Source organism: Blennius ocellaris, assembly GCF_963422515.1.
Source record: "Blennius ocellaris genome assembly, chromosome: 4".
Classification (NCBI taxonomy): Eukaryota; Metazoa; Chordata; class Actinopteri; order Blenniiformes; family Blenniidae; genus Blennius; species Blennius ocellaris.
In genome coordinates, this window is record NC_137653.1 from 20,945,902 (window position 1) to 20,969,282 (window position 23,381).

The following is a 23,381-nucleotide window of genomic DNA, read 5'->3' on the forward strand; positions in this document are numbered from 1 at the left end:
TTTATGATTAGCAATTTAAATATGTGAAAATCAATTTCTACAGTGATAGCATTAAGTGAAGATGTATAACTGACGTATTAACCACTGGCAGACGCGGCAAAATATCCCGAGCAATGAAGGTCAGTAGTGACAAGACAAAATAAATGTGTGTGAATGAGAGGGAGGCAGTTGCAATGGAGTTTGGAGTCAAGTGAGTGGAGATGAGTGTCAAACCTGATGTGTGACAAAATCAGCAGGAGTGGAAGGGAAAGTTTACCAGACAGAAGTGAGACCTGCTATGCTGTTTGATTTGAAGACCATGGCTCTTTGTAAGGAACTGGGAGCTGCACTGGAGGTGCAGATGGTGAAAGTTAGAGAAGTCAGGTTGAGATGCTGGGACATATATTTGACAAAGCATGTTAGAGATGGAGCTACCAGGGAGGAGGAGAAGATGGAAACCTCAGGAGATTCTCCTTCTCATACAGGAGATAGAAATTGAGATGGCAGCAGACAATCCAGTGAGGTGACCTCTGAAGAAACTTCCATTCTAAGGAAACTTCCAAATACTTGTGTAAAACGTAGGACCATCAACCTGAGACCCAGTCAAGACCAAAATCAGTCAAGTCAGGATTAACATTAAGATCCGAGACTGAGCTGTCCAGTTCATGGGGCGTTGGAGCCGATCCCAGCATACTGTGGACAGGTCACCAGTCTGCCACAGGGCAAACACAGAGAGAGGCAAGCACACACTTCATCACAATTTACATCGCAATTTAAGCGCATCAATTGACCTCACGGCATATTTTTGGACTGTGGAAGGAAACCAGACGACACAGAGGAAGCCCACACGGCGAACATGCAAACTCCACACAGAAAGGCCCCAGGCCATACCCACGACTATCTTGCTGTGAGGTGACAGCGCTAACTACTGTGCCACCATGCAGCTCATGACTGAGCCAAGTCCTTGAAAGTCTAAAGAACATAGAACACTAGTTAAAAAGTGACTCTGGAAAAAAACAAAAACAAAAACCTACTCAGTGAACCAGTTTACCTCAATAACAGGAAGACAATTCAGATTTTTTATATATATATAACTTGAGTGCAAAAGCTAAACTGAACTGACTCTGGGCAAAGGCAGAGTACACTCTGGACAGGTCACCAGTTCATCACAGGACAAACAGGCAAGTAAAAGAATCATTGGTTAATCTCAAATGCATTTTTTTTTTAAAAGTTGTATGTGCATTAAAAACCTAATCCTATAAATTGTCATCAATCATTAGGAACAAAAAAACGTGAATCAACTTGGAACATCGGTCAGAAACTAAATAAATTTTCTGAATAACAAACGTAATGGTAATGTCAATGATAATGTTCCATTATTCAAACACTGAATCACATTCTTGAATTCCTCCGAACATGGGAGGTTTTTGAAAGTATCTCCCATGATGTTTATTAATACAGCTTTTCCTGTTTGTTTTTTGGTACTCGAGCTGTGTGCTGTATGTGGAAGTGTTATAAAACATATGCACAGTGTACTTATTGGGAATGCACATCAAAGCCCAAGACTATGAATATTCAGCTCGGACATAAATCTAAACCACACTTTCAGGCAATGATGTGTTTTTCAACATAACCCTGCATAGTGAGCATTAGATTTAACCTTCATTCTGCAAAAAAAGCCATTTTCACTCAGACAGTTTTTCTTTTTTCATTAATTTTTCACAGGACAGAAGCTTCTCTGCTCAGTCTTTATTACTAATTTTACAGCATTTCAGGCCTGATGTAGAAGTCAGTGCAACGAGAGAACAGACTAGACTGGACCTTAATTTGAATTCAATTAGGAAGGAGAATGTGTAATTTTTAACAAATGTTAAATAGGATATTTCATTTTTGGGACATACTAATATTTTATTTTTGATATCAAACATGTGCCAATAACTGATGTCCCCAAAGGTATGGATATGAGTCTGACTATCGGAAGTGTGTCCTGCCTTGACATAGTCAGCTGGAATCTGCTCTTGTACTCGTTCAAAGAGCAGTGAAGAAGATGGATGCATGAAATGTGTGTAATAAAACACCAACATACGTTAAAACAACTTCATTGGCATAACATTTGTCTTTTAATAATGCAGAAGGCTGCTTTATTAAAATACCCTAAAAACATAACTGTGTAAATTCATGAGCATCTATAAACATAATACTGGTAAAAAAAATGTAACATAACATTTTAGTAATGAAATTTGAATGGAAGCCAAGATGCATGAACAGTTTATGCATGCTTATATGAAATGAATGTGTACACATGGATGCATATGTACGTACACATTTATGTATGTGTCGATATGTATGCATGAACACATGTGGTGTGTGTGATTTATGGTGGATGAGTGTATTCTGATTTCCACCACCACGACCACGACCACTACGACGGCAAACCTGTTAGTAACCATAAAAACCAAAAGGTCTTCTGGGAATACATTATACCTTGTTCCATGTTTTATTAATGTTCCTTTTGGATGTTTTCTTTTAAAAAAAACAAAAAAAAAACAACCAAAAGCTCAAGCAGGTTTTTGGAGCTGTATTAGATCCGCAGTTAATTAATATTGAGGCAGTTACGCATCTAATTGTTCAAGTGAAACCTGAATGAGCAGTGACTATAAAACACAGTTCCAATATTACTGCTCAAATTTAATCTTTGCCGTCATTATCTTTATTACTCCATTTGAAAGACTTATAAAGCTTGTCTGAAAACTCTTAATGACCAACATTTTCTTCCAATTACAAGAAGAAAAAAAAGGAGATTGACTGAAACCTTGAGTGTTCATGGCTGTTCTCAGGCCAGGACATCTGGCTTTGACCTTGACCACTGGAGAGGAGCCATCTCTGGGCTGGGATCCATGCATCACTCTCTGGTGACCACTGACCTCCAGCAGTCGTTTCACTTAACTACTCCCTGTGCAATCGTCAGCATGGAGGGTATAACCTTTGTTCCAACATCAGCAAACTTTACTCCTCAGTGTCTGAAGGGGGGTGGGGGGGGGGGGGCTTACAGCTGACCGTTGTCCTGAATCTCCCTTTCAGATGAACTTTCAGACCCATGTGTATACAAGATGAAGGTCCTTGATGTAATTTAAAAGACCGGCACCAATTAACACAACTCTCTCATGTAAGCACAAAGTCACTGCCGCAGGCTGTCAAAGATGACAGATGGGCTCGGCATAATCAACAAACAAGGAATGGAAAGAAAAAATGTTTGATTCAAGATGTTAGCAATGTAGCAGGCAGGAGTCTTTATCTTTGATGGACAAACAACTGAGAGGAGGACTTGAATTGATTGAAAAACATGAAGCGATGGACCCTTTTACAAGTGCATCTGTCAGATCAGCGGTGAGTGGGTTTTGTGATGGATTGAACTCACTGACACATTCCTGCCAGGTAGCAGGATGTTTGAACACCTTGATGAATGAGAAGGAGAATTGATTTCTGTCTGTGTCAAAATGTGAGGATGTGTCTGTGGGCTCAATGAATAGTTAATGTTTTTGGTATGCCTTTTTTTTTTTTTTTTAAACTTAAACTTAGAGCGACCACACAATGCTTGAAGCACTTTAAATTAATTCACAGCAAAGCAACAGCTTCGTCACTACGTCAGCGGGTCTGAGTATTTTTTTTCTGATGAGATGAATCACTTAAATCACCACTGGTGAAGAAGATCTGAACCTGAAGGAAATGTCACTTCAAATTCTGACATTTTGCTCTTGAGCTAAAATGTACAGTTTGGGGAGAAAAGTCAAACATTATTTCTTATTCTGTACGGACTGGTTCAAATCCAACATATGTAAGGGCTGGTGAGTTTTAACTGAAGTAAAACATCGACCAGAGGCTTTGCTGGCCAAGCATATGGCTAAAGTGGGTTGCTGCAGTAACTGAGAGGGAAAAGCTTTTCAAGCATGCATGCAGCAGACACGCTATATATATATATATATATATATATATATATATATATATATATATATATATCATTTTCACCTGCAATTGTGCAGTAATACTATATACAGTAAAAATCAGCTGTGAAATGTATTGTATTGTGTATTGTGTTTCTGAACATTTAATCACATTGGTCTGAATGTTTAAAATAATGTTAGAGTTCTTTGACTGTAAAAGCTTTCACAGTCGCTTCCTAGATGTATCAATGTATGAATGGATGATTGAATAAATGAAAACAAAGAAATAACACAATCCTCTTGATCTCCATTTGCATGAACGAAAAGGAGTAGGAAGAAGTAAAAACACATTTACTCTTCCCCTTCAAACACTCCTATATTTCTATCAACCTGGTAAGACAGCTGTAAAATGCTTAACAAGCCATACTGGCTATTTTAGTTTATCATAGTCTAGTTTACCCATTTCTTCTTGTGTATTTGCCAAAGAGCATCAAAGTTGAATTGTTTCAAATGCATATGCAGCTGGATCCCATTTTTATTGTTAGTACACTTTTTGTATTTCTAAAAAACTATTCAAAGTGTTGTGAAGAGATGTGCTGATTTTCAAGTTTCTGAAAGAAGTTCAGAAAGATTGATGTTACTATTGTATTATGCAGGACTTCAGATGAGCTTCTGTCAGCTGAAACAAGCTTTATATTCCCTCTCAATAATGAACTCTTGAACCAAATTTAAAAAAATTTCTGATTGGCCCGTTGACTTGCAGCGTTAATTGCGTTTAATTTGTCTGGTTGTACTTCCTGTTACTGCTCAGCCTGAAGCAGGTGACCAAACAAGGAATGTTCTTGTAAAAAATCTGGTTTGATATGCAATTGACTCTAAAGTCTGAGCTTTCAGCTTATAGCATTACATTTAGAGTTCACCTCTGCAGCCTACTCTACATTTTGATCATGTTTAGTTCAAATATTACCTGTAAAATCATAAATGTGATTGAAAATACAGAGAATTGATGCTTAATAAATATTACCGCATTGAAATAAATTGTATTCTGCTACAAAATCCACTTAAAAGCAAAAACAAAATTGAAACAGTTTCTCCGACAAATTGTGCAAAGTCTTCATGCACAGCGAACAAGTTTTGCTAAAAAAATACAAAGCTTTTTCATGAAATGTGTTTAATGTTGTGCTTATAAAGTCATCACTGCAAATTATTCTTCTTGTGGGAAACACTGATTTAGTTGTTTACAACCTCCCCGAATATTCAAAGGTAGCACAAAAAGGCAAAAATATCAGCCATTCATCCCTCTTACAAGTGTGTAAATGAGAACATGCTGTACAAGTGTTCCTCATTTAAAGCAGGGAATCTAGTGAACTTGTTGGTTAAGAAAAAGAAGAAACCATCTGTCTTAATGAGACTGCCGTACGTGGGCAAGTATTGCGCAACAGCAGTAAAGTACTGGAAGGGGTCACAGGAGCGAGGAGCAAATAAAGCAAGCGTATAATTACAGGAGGATTGAGATGTGGACCCCTGACCCAGGGGTCAGATTGGGAGAGTCATTATTCTGCGTTAATCTTTGGCCCTTTCAGAAAACACAGAGCCGGGGTTTGATTAGCCAGTCAGAGAATATTGTTTAGCTTTCTAATCACACGGCCTTTCTGAATTGCTGAATTAGTAATAGATACGGAGAAACCTGCAGACTTGAGGGGGACTGTCTTTTTGTGTATTTCATGAAATAAATTCTCCACAAAAGGCTTTTGAGCTTGTATGACCTCAGTTTTAATGGGATGAAACTGGAATTATTATAGTTATTCCTCTACAGAGAGAGATGAATACAAAAGCTGATGCAACAATAAGGACTATAGCATGGAGGTATTTGATACTAATGTTTTACAACATCTTGCATTTTATGTTATGATCCATTATTGAGATAATTTAAGTCCCCCAAACCATGGCTAATGTCAGTGTTGTGCCAGTTACTGAAGGTTAGTGCTTGATTTTACTGATCAGATACTTGTTTAAAAATAATCATCATATGTGGTACCAATTTGGATGTCAGCACAGTTAAGTCTAAGTTATCATTCACTTATTCGGCCAAATCTGTTCCACCAGAGGGTCAAATCTAGCCATGAGAAGGACATTACAAAGTCTCCAAATTAAAAATATTTATGTAATTTCTTGCTTTTCCTAATTTATTTAGTTGGAACTGTAGTCTTCCAATAATAACATAGGATCAAGCCAAACACTGAGACCAGAGCTGATACATCAGTGATGATACATCATTGAAAGCTCCCTATCTTATTGATGAAGAAGCATGAGCATCACAGGCGTACTGCGAGGGTTCATTTGCAGCATTTAACAGCCTTCAGCATGCATCTATTTATCAGTTGAGGACATGGTTTATTCACCTTCACTAGATTGACATTGTTATAGATGGCATTTTGTTAAATTGCTCTCATCCTTTGGAAATATTATCAATTTGTTCATGTTTCAAAAAAAAAATGTATGTAAATGTAAACTTTTTGCATTGAGTTGTTACTTTGCCATATTTATTATTTATTAATCAGTCTCACTCAAGATTAAATGGACTTGTCCGGGGCTCCTCTACTAAATTGGCTGGATTTCAGTGGTTCATAAACAGACTTGTGAATGTATGACAACTTGATAAGGCAGCAAAAAAAAAACGAATGACTGATACACTTCTATACACAACCAAGTCTTTATATGATAAGATAATGTGTATTTCAGGGTGTTAATTTGTCAAAGCTACAATGGATAGAGGTTGATGGTTCAGGATTGTTGAGGAACTACACCAAACAGGACTTTAGCAAAATCTGCTAGAAACAGCAGCTCCATCTGTTTTTCATGTATAGGTGTAGTTGTTAGTTGCTAATAACTCATTATTTTAACAAGTAATTTCTCTAATGCGGGAAACATAAATGTGTTCATTTTGACCCACCTGGTGACATGTTCTATAGATATATTTCTTTACTTCTCCTGAATAACTGCAGACATTATACTCCACCATCATAAACAGACAAATCATGTGATGTTGCTTAAAGAATAAAAAGTGGAGCTCGCAGAAGAAACAAAACTAAGGGGACCTCCCGCCTCCAGCTGAGGGCCACATCCTCACCCCTCGGGTTAAAGGTCAGAATCTAATCAGGTCATTGTTGGTGGGAAGGCGCGGTGGGAAGTTGGGCTGAGATGGAGAAGGAGTGATTATTTTCCAGTTCTCCAAAGAGGAAAAAACATCTTACCCAACACAGGAGAATTTCAGGGTTTTCTTTGTGAGTGTGTTTGTCAGTGCAAGAAAAGAGCTATTGTTTTCTGTTTTTCAGTATAACGTGGTCCTTCTGTCTGGCCCCTCGGGCACGAGCTGTGGCAGGTTTGCAAACTGCCAATCACATACAGTAACAGAAGGCTCAATATCAGCACATTAGAGGAGCTGAAGTATTCTACTAGAAAGATGGGATGTTCACGTAAAATTGCTCTGGATTTTGCATCCATACATGCTCACCCTGACCAGATCTATTTTCAGACATACAGTAAATCCAATGAGGCAGATCTATCCTTTCAATATTGAAGATGACCAAGGCCTAATAAAGTGATACCACTCGAACATATGTCTAAAATTCTGACTCCACTCATAATGTTTGACCAGTAATGTATCTACATAAACTGCTACACTTATTGCCCCCCTTCGCCTCACCGCTGGATGTTTCTCAAATGTACCATGACAACCTGTCATGCTCTGCTATAGACGCCTGCAGCCAAACAGAAGGGTTCATTCCCCATCAGTGGTCAGCAGCGAGCGGCCATCTGCGTGTGTCTCTTGTTGGAGGAGTTTAGCGCTAGCAGCTACATGACAACACAAAGCAGTGTCATACGTGCATGTTAGGGCATAGGCATGCATGTGTCGAGTAAGCGAACCCATATGCATGTGTGTGCATGTCCGAGCTGTGGCCGAGGAGCTTACATGTCTCATATACTGGGATAAACGCAGTGGTGCGGGGATGAGCGCCTAATCTGGGTGCAAGTGATTGGTCCGGCGAGGCTTCGGAGATATGAGCGTTTGACTTGTTAAAAGGGATGTTCTTCACTTGGAGCCTCGTTGGCCCTGACATAACTGGGACATAATTCTCCTTGTCAAAGCGAATAATCAATTCTCACTCTGAGGATAATCTGACAGCAGACCCCCGCTGAGCATGGCGCTGGCCGTCGTTACATTAATAACCGCCAAAACAGTTACCAGTAGCAACTGAAGTAACCCCATGTGGCCTGTTTACACAAGTCAGTAAACACCCGACAATGAGGGCGCTCTTCTCTGTGTGCTTTGATGTTGGAGTTCGATGCAAATGACCAATAATACAGCACGTTGGAGAGATTGCCTGCTTCTGCAAATTTGGCTGGAGATAAAGAAGCATTCATTCCCCCAGGCTTCGTATGAGCATCCAAACATAATGACCTCTGAAGATGTACTTTTGAATTGTTCTATCAGAGCAATGGCTATTCTTTTTTTTTTTTTTTTCTGGGTACATAACCTATGTATGGTACAGTGGCAGCAGGTGTCCCCCAGGGGGTGTTGAGATGAGCCGGGCTGCGGCATCGTTCCTCATCTGGACGGTACATTAATAACGCGAGGACCTGGGGAGAAAGCTCCATCTGGGCCAGGCTGGTGCACTGCTGAGGGGAGAGACCACTAACTCCACAAGTCTATAATCCCTCACATAGTGCGGAGGAAGCCCGAGGGGATCAGTTTACAAAACACACAAACTTTTAGGTGTGGCTCTTCATGCGGGAAGCACAAAGGCTTCATTACTGTGCTGAAGATCAGTTTGAATTTGAACACTATATTTTGTGTCTCAATATCTACAGATGATGTAAGTCACAAAGGGAGAAAGTTAACCAGTGTGTGAGTTTGCGACAAATAAAAACAACAGCAGTGACAAGAGTGAACTTCTTGTTTTTAAAAAAAAATTATAGTAATTTAAAACTTAATAATTCAAAACAACTTTATAACAGGATTTTCACATTCTGGTTCTGTTATTATTTCTAACATTAGTTTTTAGATTTAAAACTTTATATATATATACACACGTTTAAATTGTCTTCATCACTTGTATTATTCCTAAAACATTGTGTAATTGTGAGAAGTGGTAGTTTAGAGGTTGGAGAAGAGAACTTGATGTGGAGTAAACGGAGGCTGATGTTCGCTGGTTTGATTCCTGCAGCCTCTGTGTTACTTTGCAAGTGAAGGTGCCATTAAAGTTTGCTTTGTATTGAGACTGTAGACATTTTATGTAGTACTTGTTAATTTTTGTGAAGATATGGACATTTTGATCAAGTCTACTCTGCTCAACAACAAAGAAAATTTTAAAATTTTAAATTTAAAGGTCATAAGGCCACTATTTTATGGGTCTAGCCCCCTCAAGTTGAAACTGGGCTGTATGTCATTCCTGAATTCAACTTTGATTGAAATCCCCGCATTAGAGAGTGTTTCTGATCTGCTAACATTTTGGGTCACTGGGATCATCTGATTGAGACAAGTTTTACATAGGATGATACTTCTGAAGCAGTTTAAACTCCTCGCTCAGAGAGTCACAGTAGTGACACGTTGTAACAAACCTCTGCCTTCAATGTGTATCACTTTTGGGGGAAAAAAAGGCTTTACTTTAAAAGCTTTAAATAATATATAATCATTTTTAAGAATTGTATTGAGAAAATTATTTGTCACTGAAACCTGCATGATATAAGACAAGTTCTCCTATCTTGTACCATTAATGATCCCACCTTTGAATTCACTGTGGCAAATATAGTATATTTTAACAAAGCACAGACTTGTAATGTGTGTATGCATACAGCCGATTCCAAAAACTTTACTTCATTAAATTTTAAAACATACTTTTACTTGTAACTACTTTTACATGGAACTCGACCTGAGGAAAGAAAATGAGCACCTTTTTTTTTTGCTGCTTTTGACCATACGAGCTGGACTGAAATGCCTCGCCTTCTTCCTCCTCCTTCCATTCAGTCTTGAAAAAAAGATCCCCCTAATTTACAAAATGGTGTGTGTTTGGATCCTCCGACACTCCTGACTACAAATGAGCTTTTATAAATAATCATGCAATTCAAAATATTCTATATGCCCTGCAGCCTTTATTCTGCACTGGGTGTTAAAAGCAAACACACCAGTTCACCTCCAAACAGGTGAAAAAATACGAAAAAACTGGAGGATAATTCCCAAACTAATGGAAAAATTAAAAACTAAACAAAAATAAAAATGGTCACGTCACTGAATGTTGTTCAATGTTGTAGTGGTGCTGTTCAGTGGCTTGTCATCTCCATTTTTATTACCACTCCTGCTATAGGTGCTTGTTAATCAATACGCTAACAACGAGGATCTGCTCACAGCTTGAACTTGGGGCATGGAAGCATGAAGTGTTTACCCCTGCCCTCAGTTCCTCCACCTCCACGTCTCAGCCAGCGCTTTATTCATTTATATGTCTCCGTCCAACTTCTGCCGACAACTTCTGTGGATTTTTCTCTTTTCATCTCAGATGAAAAATACATCGGGTGATACCTTTTTCATCATTGCATTCAGACAACATTTTTAACCTCCAGGACCCAGGTGTTAATTTAGTTGTGAGGATGATACGTCTCCGATTGATGTGAAGGCTTTCAGGTGCTATATTGAGTTTGTCTAGGCCACGTACGCTTAAAGAAAAAAACACAGTGTGAGGCGATATAAAATGAGTCTAAACTCTCTTGTCTGCGAGGTGATGTAGGGGAGTGATTCGGATTCACATTCTTGGGTATTTTTGAATGTCGGCTGTGGCTAACCAACCTTATGAAGCCGGCTGAGCAGGCCTGTCTGCTCTCTGGTGTTAACGCGCTTCATAATGAAGATGTTTTGGTGTCATGCCTTTGCAAGAGGGCAGTCAGAGATGACTTTGATGTTGGTTGAAGGTGAAGGTGAAAAGATCGAGATGGAGGAGCAATGAATAAGCTCTGTGGAGTGAGAAGGCATCACAGTTCTGTCTCAGTAGGCTTGTGACTTCCTGTCAGGTTTTGACCCCCCCCTCCCTGTATGAAGCTGCTTCTGCCTGATTGTTTTTCTCAGCTGAGGTAATTCAGGTGCACTAGCCTGGAGCTTCCCTGACTTGTGTTTATTAGTTATTCATTTCTATCAGCCTGTGATGCCTTGGGCAATGTGATCTGCATCGTGCTCCCGGTTCAGGTGTTCGGCAGCCCAACTGGATCATGCTCTATCTCTCATGACGCCCGGCAGCACAACACCGAGGGGGTTCTTAATGGATGACTGTACCTTTGTTATTAGGAACATCACAGGCACGACTGAGGAAGTTATATTTGAATGAGCTGCAGGATATGCTTTCATGTTTGTTATAGCCTGTGATGTGTTGTGAAATATTATGAACAAAAAATTAATTCAAATTTTAAATTGTGTGGCTCTGACGTACAGGTGAGAGCTCTGTTGCACTTGCTATATTTGGTTAGAATCTGGACTTTTTGTAAGCACTCCAGGTTGAGAGACATGCAGATAAGGTTAATTAGTGGCTCTTTGTGTGTGTTAAGTATCTTTTGTTGATCCCGCTTATTCATTTGACCCTTTATTATACATCTACTACACGTACATATGTCTGTCTGCCTTATCTCTATCTCTCCTTCTATCCCCTAACCCCAGTCAGAACAGCAGAAAGCCACCACCTCTGAGTCTGGTTCAGCCAAGGTTTCTTCCTTTCCACTGTTGTTTTTGCTTTATCAAGTGGAATTGTTAATCATTTCTAGTCACAAGACAAACACCCCCTTTCGGTACGATTTGGGTTTCCACCGCAAGAATTGTGGATTTTACGGAATTAACCACTCCAAAGGTTGACGCCTTTCCGTCACACTTCCGTTGGGGTACTCGGGACCACAGAACAGGTCTGATTTTGAGGAGCTGTTTGCTGATTGGTCAGTGATTAACTACATGCACTCAATATTTTTATATGTCAGCTGTATGACAGATTCCTCTGTTGTTAACATATTCAGTTTTGCACCATTTTTAATTTTATTTTTTTTAGAGACCGGGACTCAGGAGCAGACGCTACGGCCATAACCGATGCACTACCGAGTCCGCTCATCATGTCACGTCGCTGGCCGGAGCTCTGATGTGAACTTGACGACTGGACTCAGACAGTGTCCACACATGGTGTAACAAAACAACTCGTGCAAAGCAGACTATGTAAACAACAACAGCAGAGGATTCATAAGGTCCAGATCAGCCACCCAGGTTGAGATTACTGTTGCAATGTCACATATACGCGGAGCTTAAACCCGGCGTCATTTTAAACGAACTTTCTGCAGAGGAAACACACACCAGATTCGGCTCCGGTTACGCTTTGCCGTACTGCTCTGTTCCATCTCTATACTTTTTGTGCGGTGGAAACGAGGCTGAACTGAACTGAACTGAACTGAACTGAACTGAACTGAACTGAACTGAACTGAACTGAACTGAATTGATGCGCAATGGGTTGTCATGGTGCAACACTGCTGGGGATCAGCGGTTATGCTCAGGGCCCCAAAACTGCGAAACTCTGATTTCAAGTCCAGTTTTATAACTGTGTTTGGCCTGTGTTGGACTGGCAATGTTTCATGGAAACATTCATTATCATTCAGAAGAACGACACAGAACCCTAATGGACAGCCAGCTTTTCCATTATTGTACAACTTATTGACATATTTTGGTAACTTATTATTATATGAATATAAATAAGATTGTCCATGCTGTATTTAATTTAAACAAACTAAACTGAAGTGATCATACTTTAACATAATATTTCATTTGGGGAAATTCCTTTTTCAACATTGACCCATCCTATTTCTAGGATGTGATGAGGAGTCACATTAGGGTGCTCCAGGTCAAGATGGAGGTCAAGGTTCTTGCTCAGGGATCCACAGTGGTGACCTGTTTTGCTGTGTTAAGCTAACCTGCGATCTCAAGTCTGCTTCTCTCCCCTGACCACTGCCCCCATTTAGATGATATCCATGTTCATAATATATGCTTGTTCTGACTTCATTATGTTCCCTTTCAGCAGTGCATTTGTTGTATATATCTTATAGCCAGTATGCTCTCAATTAGAATGTTAATTGTGTACAACAGCATACATACTACAACGTGATAGAAAATCAAAGCCTAAATGGGGGAAATCTTAATTCTGTTTTCTATTATCTAATAGTAGCAAAACCATGTCAAATAAATATTTGATATCACAGAAAACTATTTTCATATTTATTCACTTGTAATGATAATTAACAAATAATCCTGAGAATATAAACTTTGCTATTGGAATGATAAAGTTACATGTAAAAGGTTCAACTAAAACATCATTACAGCTTGGTGAGATCAGATACATATTTTTGAGATCCGTCATTGAAACAATTGTGTTTTGACATAACACCTGTGGGAAAACTCAAAATCAGACCTAATCAAGCTCATCACCTGAGTGTACCCCCACCAGGGAAACATTCAGATATTGCCTCAAGTCTAAAACACTGTATCACGACAACTGATGTGTTGTCTGTAAAGTCAAGCAGATAGTTACTAATACTGCCCCATAACTGTTGTTGTGTGAGAACAAAAAGGGCTCTTGTTCACGCTGACAATGAAAATGTAAATGAATAAACGTGCAGACAACTGCAAATTGCCGCTTTGAGTCAACTAATGTTTTAAAGTCTCTCAGGTTTCGTTCTATATTTTAATGTGATAGGCTCAGAATCCCTGAGGCTTCCTTTTTTCATTTAGATTTGTTTATGTAACATAATCCTGTAATCATTTATTTTCTGTTTTTGCCTCCAAATGATTTTGACATAAATGCATTTACTATTGTTCTGATAAACAAATGGATGAAGTGCAGAATAAAGGAAGTTTCTCAAAACACGATGCGTACTTTTGCATTGCGCATTGTCTCTTGAAGTCACTTTACATTTTTTCAAGTCCTGAAAGTATTTTTCTGCAATAATCAGTGTCAAACACAAATTTTCCTCTAACGATAAAAATATATAGTGAAAATCCTCTCACCATCCACACAGGAGGGTTTGTTGCGTGTCGTTCCAGCCACTTTCCCTGGTAAACAGGAGCACTTCACTGTCTGAGAGCGCTCCTCAATGCGATTCTTGTTACAGCACCGGTGAGCTGCGATCACCTCACACGTACCGCCCTCTGTAGAGACAAACACACAGACATTAGGAGAAAGCACGACACTGAAATCATATTGAAGCCGAAAGGTCTCGCAAGCTGCCGTCAGCTGGTTGTACACATTTTTTTTATATATTAGAAATAATACAAAGAGCGACAATGATTTGAATGAAAGATGGGCTCAGGTGAACCTGACCACATCTCGGGTGAAGCAAGCTGCAGTACAATCACTCGGCACTTACACTGTAAGTATGCGTAACAAATTGGCCCTCAAGGCTTCTCAATTATGTCATCTAATTGCCTCTCACTCAGCGCCAGTTGTTCTCACTCCATACCAATCAGCCCACTGTGACTCCTTCAGGAACATCACAGTGTCCTAATATTGTGCCTGTTATTCATATGTCGTCAATAAGGCTGATGAGAGATGAATCATTATGTCCCAGATTGTCAGTGAAGACTTGACAGTCATGAGGATTTTAATATCTAATATATTTGACTCATATCGGGGTACCATAACACTCCTTGGCTGTACAATGTGATACGATAAGGTATTAACGCCAAGGCAGAGGTGACATCAGTCAGAGCAAATGCAGTACAATAGGGCCCCCTGTGACAAAAGAGAGTGTCAAAAAAGTCTCTGAAAAGAGAAGGCGATATGTGCCGATGGCAGTAGTGGGTCAAAATAACAATAAGGAGGATTGCCCAGGGGAGAGTGAGGGGGTGATGGAGCTGAGGGACATCCTGAAATGAGTGAGACGGGCAGAAAAAGAGAGCGCTAGAGGACAAGGTGTGTCTGGTTGCCAGGGACTGGCCGTGCCAGTGAGTAATGAGGGAGCCACTAGAAGTGCCCCCTTCACACAATTATAAAGCGTGGGGCTAATGCAGCCAGCGGAGCTGCAGGAGAGAGGCCCTCCATCACAGCTCTCCCCTTTCCTTACGCCCCAGGAAAAACTCTTTATCTTCCCTTGACAGCCACCGCAACAGACACCAGCGTCCAACAATTAAACTGGAGCTCATCCCAGGACAGGAGAGAGGCGAGGCGAGGAGAGGAGAGTCTAACTTATTCCCTACAACATACACGGCCGATAAAGAACAAAAAACAGACAAGAACTAATGCCACATTTCATCTTGTTTGCGCATTACGTTAGTGGGCTCCACCAAGTTTGAAAGAGAGCATTCTGTTCCGGTGAGAAGATGTATTTTCTTCCACTGGCATGACAACAACTGGTGTGTGTTTCTCTCGATGGGGTTGGTTGTGCAAATGTTTGAAATGGCTCGGGTCATGAATTACGAAACGGAGCTTCCAGCAGCCCAGACAAGTTTGGCAACAGTTTTCTTCTCCTATTCCCATCAATGTCTGCATTGGCCAGACCAAAGGACGACCAGTTTCTGGATTAAAAGGCAAACATTTGCAGTCCTGCCGTACTGTGCTGTCGTGCAGTATTAATGTCACTCTCTCAACGCTTGTTGTTTTATATTTCTGGGCAGGAGGAAGCAGAACACAGAGCGTGAAAGTACCGGAAAATTCCCCAGAGAGTGCTAAAACTCCAAACCCCACAATATGTTGGCCCGTTGAATATTTTACTGACAGCTGCCTGACCTACAGACTTACTTTCAAGTCAAAGGCGATCACTAAATAAATGAGCACTTAAAGTTGCATCACAGAATACTGGATTGGGTTCAATCCCTTCAGCTTGTTACGGTTCCTGATTGGAAAATGCTGAACTCTTATTAATAAACATAAAGATAATTTTTTTTTTTTTTTTAGCAAATTCACACACCTTGTTTGAAGGCTTCATACAGGGAGAACAGTCAAGGATAACTGTGAACATACATGATGATCACAGCTTAGCGAGTCAGCAGTAGCAAAGCTTCATAAGCAGACTACAAAGGCCACCTTGAAATCTTATGCAAAACAGACCCGTATGCGGGTGTCAATAATTGTGGGCATGAGGTAAAACCAGTGAGGCTCAATCTCTAGATTATATGCACCATAAGCATTTGTCATTTGCTGCATTGCACCATTAACATGTCTCAGGACGTTCTTTATTTTATATTTAAGCACTTGTTTTGAGCAATTATTCAACTGCATGATCAAAATAAATTTTTTATACCACTATATATATATATTCAAAATGTTTAAAAATGTTTTTTTCTTTATTTTAGTGTAAATAAATATCAGTCTTTTAAAATTTAATAAACACACATTTTCACAATATTTTTGTCTTTTAAAAAAAGCTAAATCAAAAAAAAAAGTCACATGTCAACAATATGCCACTTAAAATGATCCTTCCTGCTGCAAAACACATTGAGGAGTCAAAATGAAAATATTCACTTTCATTATGGTGCAATAAATGAATCAATACTGTGGACCAGCTTTTACCTGCTTGCCATATATTTGATAAGCTTGCTTTCAATGTTATTTTATAAACCTATACCAAACATATAATTTTGTAAAGATTTTAGAAGTTCTAATAACCTACAATAAGACTTGGATATACTGATAATTCATTCTTATACAGCTTTGCTAGCTGTGGTATTGTTCAAACTTTTGACTGAATACATTTGTTGGAAGGTCATGCCATATATATTGTTTTCCTTCCAATCATAAGAAGGATTAGTAGAATTGCTGCTAAATGGGAGGCGTATCCACCACACACACACACACACACACACACACACACACACACACACACACACACACACACACACACACACACACACACACACACACACACACACACACACACACAGGAGTGGGTTGCAGCATATCTCATTCATGTGATAAGGTCCAGCCATCAAGCAGGTGGACGTTAGGCGTGATCGCCATGAACCATCTGCTCTGCGGAGGAGAGAGGAGTGTAAATGAGTTTCTGATGAATCTACTGGGCCAGTCACTAGTGCCACTTAAACAACAAATAGCCAGTTGGACGAGAGATAATCCCATTCAGGTAGCTGGAAGCTCTGGGTGAATTAAATGACCATCTATTATCCGTGCATTTAGCTGTTGGTGTGTGTGTTTGTATGCACGGGGTATCTTGTGATCTATCATAATTGACACTGTCTGCTCAGGTTCACAGCAGTAACTGTGTGGGCACTGTGGCGTAAGCATGGGATCACAAGAAGCTCAGGCTGCGCCGTGATGGATGAAGTGTTCGGCGCCTGTCAGGTAGTTGAAGGGGTTAAAGCAACCCGCGAAGATGGAGTGGGTGGCGGTGCACTTTAGCCTTTGGTGAAGGGAGGTGAAGGGCATCAATGGGACCATCGACTGGTCATTTTTCTCTCTGCGGCCTACAGTGACAGCAGCCATTAAATGACTGGATGAGGTGATTATGTTTAAGGAAATCAATGCTTCATTGTTTCCAGCTTAGCCCAAAGGCCAATTAGAAGTTGTTAATGAGAGAAGGCTCTAAAAGGGGGCGATAGATAGGGGAGCAGGAATGGGAGCACGAGATAACAAAGCCAGCTACATGTTTTTAAGTATTTTCAAGCAAGTCGATTTGCGCACACAGGGAGACACACCGGCACTTTGTTAAAAACCTTAACAAATAAATAACAGAAACACATACTATATAAGGATATACAGTATATATATGTAAGACATGTTTTTAGAAACACTGGACTTATCCAACAAATGTGTCTTCCTAACAAATATAACACAGATGTGTGAAACACATTTTAGGCCATATACAGCACAAATTAATCTTGAGGGGGCCGGACTGGTAAAATACTGTTGAGTTTCATAGTTTAATGAAACGTTCTGGTACAACATACAGTGAAATGTCCAAATGTCCTATAGCTGTTGCATTATGCATGTTTTTACAATCTCACCCTGACACAATGGCTTAGAGGCAACTTTGATGGAAACTAAGCTTTCATGGCAGCGTCTCCGATATATCTCAGCATGGGTCTCAGTGTTTTATTGTCTCCGCTACTCAAAATAAATGTTTTTTGAAATAAATCAATGTCTTTTTGAGGAGTGGTCTAAGATTTCTTTTAATCTGCAATATTTTCTCAAAATGTTCACCAGACATTTCAATAAAAATGGAACCTGATGTATTTGATCACAGTACAGAATTAAATCCAATTGCAATGTAGGCAATTCTAATTGTAAAATTAAAACAAATTAAAATACAGATCAATAAGCGTGAAGGTTGCAGGCCTTAACTTTTTTTAATGTTAAATATTTTACCTTGCACACGCTTTTTATGGTCTATAGATCTAAAAAGATTGGACTTTGAAATACATTTATTTTATGGCCTTCCGGTGCAATCGCTATGAGAGGTAAAACAATTTTATATCCTCCTGCTAAAATTATTTAGGAAGACAGGGTGTGTCGACCATGATGGGTTAGATCCCTCCCACCGCCCTGTGTAAATCACACACTGGAAATGATCATGTTTTGGTACAGCAAATATTAATTTGCAGGAGAGAGGATGGGCTGATTCCCACTTGCATGTACACCACAGTTTCAGCCTAAATGCTTCCTCATATCAGAAGTTACTGGAGCTTATGTGACAATTTTTGGTTGCTGTGAAGTACATAAATGTAGTTAAAATAAGTGTAAAATTCCTTCCACTGTATTTTCTGCAGAAACGGACTGAGGACGTGTATCATCAGTCACACAGCCTAGAATTACTGCTGTCACAGTTACTGAGGATCTCAAACAGACAGAGAAACGCTAACTGCAGGAGAGAGTAATTCTCCTGGAGCCTCCCGGCATGAGAGTGTGCGAGTATGTGACTGATGGGCAAACTGCTCAATTGTAGGGCTTATGTTCTGCTTTAGTGGTGTTATTTCATCTTTAATTTTACATGAGAGAAGGTTTCAAGGATGATGTCTCTTTGCGCAGGACTGAAGTGTGTAGTCCCTTCAGGAGTGGTTTTTAAACACACTCCTGAAAGTTCTCGTCCTTTTTGTGGTCGATTTAAATTTGAGTTGATAAAGTCAACCAACTGGATTCATTAAACAAGAAACAATCAAGAAACACATTTTAACTTTTAGTTATCCGTGGTGGAGTTTAATGTATTTAATCCTTTCATTCTCTGCTCATTATTCATTATAACATTTACAGAGGCGAACGTGATGCAAGACAAAAAAGAAAATCAAAACACTGACAGCAATAGATTAACATCCTGTGGTTTTCAATAGAAGACTTTAAACTGGGTATGGTGTCTCATTGGTATCTAATGTATCTGGTTGTGGGAGACATATGCTCAAAACTGTAGGGAGTCTCTACAGCTTACAATTTCACACAAGTGCCTATTTTATAGGGGAAGAGCTCAAATGATCTTCCAATTCATCCTCATTATATCATGACTGACATAAAAAACAGTCGTAAAAATGTGTGTTTATCAAAAAAGTAGATGAAGAAGGCAACTGGGAGATGTTAAATTATTCCTCCTTTCACTTCCTTATTTCTTTTTAACCTCTAAACCAGGGACATTAAACACATTTGAGTTCAAGGGCTACCCTGTGCCATAATAACCTTTAAATTTAAACTTTACAGTTTTTGTTTGTTGTGACGCAGGTTATACATGATGGAAATGTCTATTTTCGCAAAACCAAAGATGACTATGGAAAATGATGATCTCAACATAAAGCCACTATTACTCAAACCTTCTGATGTAAACAATGTCAAAAAACCCAAAACACCTCTATAACTGTGATGCATATTTTCTGTGTCCACCACTCTTAAGAAATCTGGTTTATATAATCAATGTTTTCTTGACATTTTTACCATTTGCTTGTTGTTTTTGGACCGGGGCCTTATGTTTGACACCCCTGCACTGAACTCCTTCCTGAGTTAAAATGGTTATATCGCTCGAGCTGTTTTCTCTCGTAGGTTTTTTGGTGTGTTTTTTTAATACTAACCTTACATTGGGGACATCATCATATTTGTTTACTTCTGAATTCTCTTGTTTCTTCCGAATTGATAGTTGTAAATCAATGAAGATCAAAGAAAACATCACTGAATAGTTATTCTGCACATTGTTGTATGTCTTTCACTTTGATTTTGGTTAGCAGATCTTTGATGTTATGTCGTAGTATTATTTACAGTTTTACTTTGCAAACAATACATTAAGTAGTTGCATCATGGTCTTTTACAGAAATCCAGTACACAATGTATTAAAATTTGAAATGTTTTATTTATTTTATAATGGTGAATAGTTTGTCATTTTGCGTAGTTTAAACAGCTTTTCTTGTTCTTCATATAAACAGCACACGAGGGCCTTATTCACACATTTATGTCTAATAGTCATGAAAAATCCTATAATCACCCACTGGGATTGAACTTCATTCATTTTAAGAAAGTATACAAATACTTTGATGAGTGCCCTTTAAAGGGTTAAGCTAATATTCCCCAAACACTGAGGTGGCAGGATGAACTTTGGAAGAAAACGGCTGAGAAGGAATTTGGACTTAGTTGGTGTCAAGATGCCTCGAAACAGACATCTCGTTAAATGAAATGTGAAGATTCTTTTTTTCTTTTCCTAAAGTACATTTCAGTACACCTTCCTACTTCACTTGAGCAACAGTTTCTTCATTTTTCACCTAAGTTCCTGTGCTCTTAGTTAAGGAAAGAAAGTGTGTCCTCTTGCCACCACTGCCCACGCAAAATCCAGGAGGACATCACCGCTGTGCATATAGTCAAGGTCACAGCAGCCTGGCAGTTTCTTCTTCAACAACAAAAGACTTCAAGCTCGCAGGAATCAAAGTGACAGTTTCTTTTTGTCGTCTGAGTGACAAAGAGTGCTGGCAACTTGATGGTCGTTTGATGTGACTGCATAGGAAAATGTTTGTGAGGGGGACAAATGCTGGTACTTGTGACAATGTCACCACACTATGCAAAAACAAACGCTCTCGACTACACCTTGGCTCGGCTTCAGCGTCAACAAGTATAATCTATGCAGAGTGGCCAGAAGCAGTAATCACTGGCTCGCCATCAGCAAGCATTTCTGTCACCTACTCTCCAGCTCTCTTTAGCTCCCTCACATCGCTTCCCTCTTACTGCTGGAGTTATTAAATAACGGCATATGGCTGAGGAAAGGGACCCGGCAGTCGGGAAAACTTAAGCCTCTCAAGGACTCGTCACAACAAGTTAATCAGTACACACTTGCCGTTTCCGCCCGCGTGCTCAACGCCTGTTTTGTTCTGCCAGGCAGGCAGGTGCAGCATCAACCGCAGTCCATCTTTCCATCCAATTTCTCTCCCTCTGTGGGCTTGTTGTTGTTCCTCTGCACGTCTGTGTAAATGACAGCCATCCACTGCCTGAGAGCTTCTAATTGTCAATTTACATCTCGCGTGGCCCCCGAGAATTATGGTTCCCATTGTCAGTGAATAAATGTGGACATGTGTAAAGCTGAGAAATGTAAATTTGGCACCAAGTGTTTCCTCACCATGCTGCTGTTCGATATACTGCTGAAAATGATGCACATTTGGGAAGACAAAAGAAGACTCTCGCATTCTTCAGATGCCTGTTTGTTAACAAGTGAACAAAGTTACTTTGTACTGTGTGCCACAGAAGTCAATTCAAATCCTCACAAAGTTTTATCAAGAAGCAGATTGTTTATTAAGTTGGTTTATTTCTGTCAACATCTCATGCATTATGGAAAGTAACTTTTTTTGTTTTCATCACTTATGATGCTCAGTTTTCAATGAGACGTATTTCATTAGATTTAAAAGTTGTCAGATTTGTGTGAATTTAAAAAAAAACAAAACACTGTTCTGTTTGTCATGATTTGCTTTATGTTTTTGGGGATTTGCAGAAACGGGGAGGAAATGGCTATTAATGATTTGTTTGAAGAAGAAAAGGCATCAAAGTGGCTGAGAGCCAGCTGTCCCGCTGCATATATGTTTAATGATGCTCATCAGAATTTAGCTTTTCATTACTAAAACATCAAGTTGAAGCTTCTTGAACAACCCCCTGATTACTTAGGATAATGTTTAAACACGTTACAAAGCACCGTCAAGTGGATTCCAAATGAAGGCCTCAGAGGCTGTGCCAGTGAACAACTTTTCATGTCCTTCCTTTTGGCAGCCGATACGTTTTACATATTTCAACAGAAAACACACAACCCTCATCAACAGCAGACATTTCTCTACTTCACGAACAGCACTAGTGAGTGAAAATAGGTCCCTGGGAGAAGTAGAATTAAACCTCACTGCAATATTTTGTGGCGCAGAATAAAAAACCTGTGATGCAAATGCTTGTTGAATCACACATTTTGGAGCATTGAGGATATACACTAATCAGCCAGAGCAAAATAAAAGCCAACAGATACTGTACATTTTTGTTGTGTGCGTGTGATTCTTTATGCTCGGAGCATAGCACAGATGGTAACTATGTGTAATCCGTAAAAAGACAACACAAACTACTTTTGTTTGGATTGTGATTATTCTTCTCTGTGTAAGGGTGATAATTTTTTTGACCTTTCGAGAATTAAATCGTCCACTCAGGCTTGAAAGCAAGCAGCTGGAAACAGTGCAAAGTGGTGTGGCTGTTTGGTAGCTAAACTGCACACTACACCTTCAGCATTCATTACAGTGAGGCACACTGAACCAGCACATAACTGTAGGAAAAAGACCATCTGGAAAATGGTGAATACATGTGTTGCTGACCCCAGACAACGATTCCTGTATGATTCATTGTGTGCAATAATGTTTGCAATGTGATTCATGTGTGCCGGGTCTTGTATTTCTTATGCATTTGTGAATGTACCTTTGCAGAGGCATGCACAACATGCAGGTGTCTCATTGAGGAAACCCACACTAACATGCGGACCACAACATTTCTGACAAATTCAGTTTTACTTCAATGCTCGAACGGCAGCCACTTATTCTCACTTTGAAACCCAAATACCAAATGAGACACTCATTCCATACATTTAAAGCAGTGGGAACCTTGCCAGCTTCGACTCCTCTTCTGGCACAGAGCACCATTAAGGATGGCAAATACATTTATCTCAAGCATTGTTAACCATTGTTTATCCAGTCCTCAATAAACCTATTGACCCACATGTCACTGATGCATCAGGAGCTGGAGTGGATTCACCATTTAATAAGTGCCCATCAGCACCCTATTGCAGTGATCCGCACGGTTTCTCTGACCTCAGCCAGTGTAAAGGCTTCAGGCTGGTTTCTCTCTGACCCGTCTGTGGCCTGGATTTTACTTTCCTCTAGAGGCGGCATCACCCACAGTAATAGGAGTAGACAAACAAGTGGACATAGCGGCTATAGTAGTGCCTGGAGCGACCACAAACCTGAGG

At 39.6% G+C, this 23,381-nt stretch overlaps 1 protein-coding gene across 1 annotated transcript in view; it reads right to left on the reverse strand.

Annotated features, from left to right (window-relative positions):
- The window catches only part of tafa1b (TAFA chemokine like family member 1b), a 128,586-nt gene that overhangs the window by 11,234 nt on the left and 93,971 nt on the right, over nucleotides 1–23,381 (reverse strand). Inside the window, exon 3 of the mRNA XM_080495081.1 lies at nucleotides 13,996–14,136. Coding sequence (XP_080351207.1) covers nucleotides 13,996–14,136 — 141 coding nt within the window. The remainder of the gene's footprint in view (nucleotides 1–13,995; nucleotides 14,137–23,381) is intronic.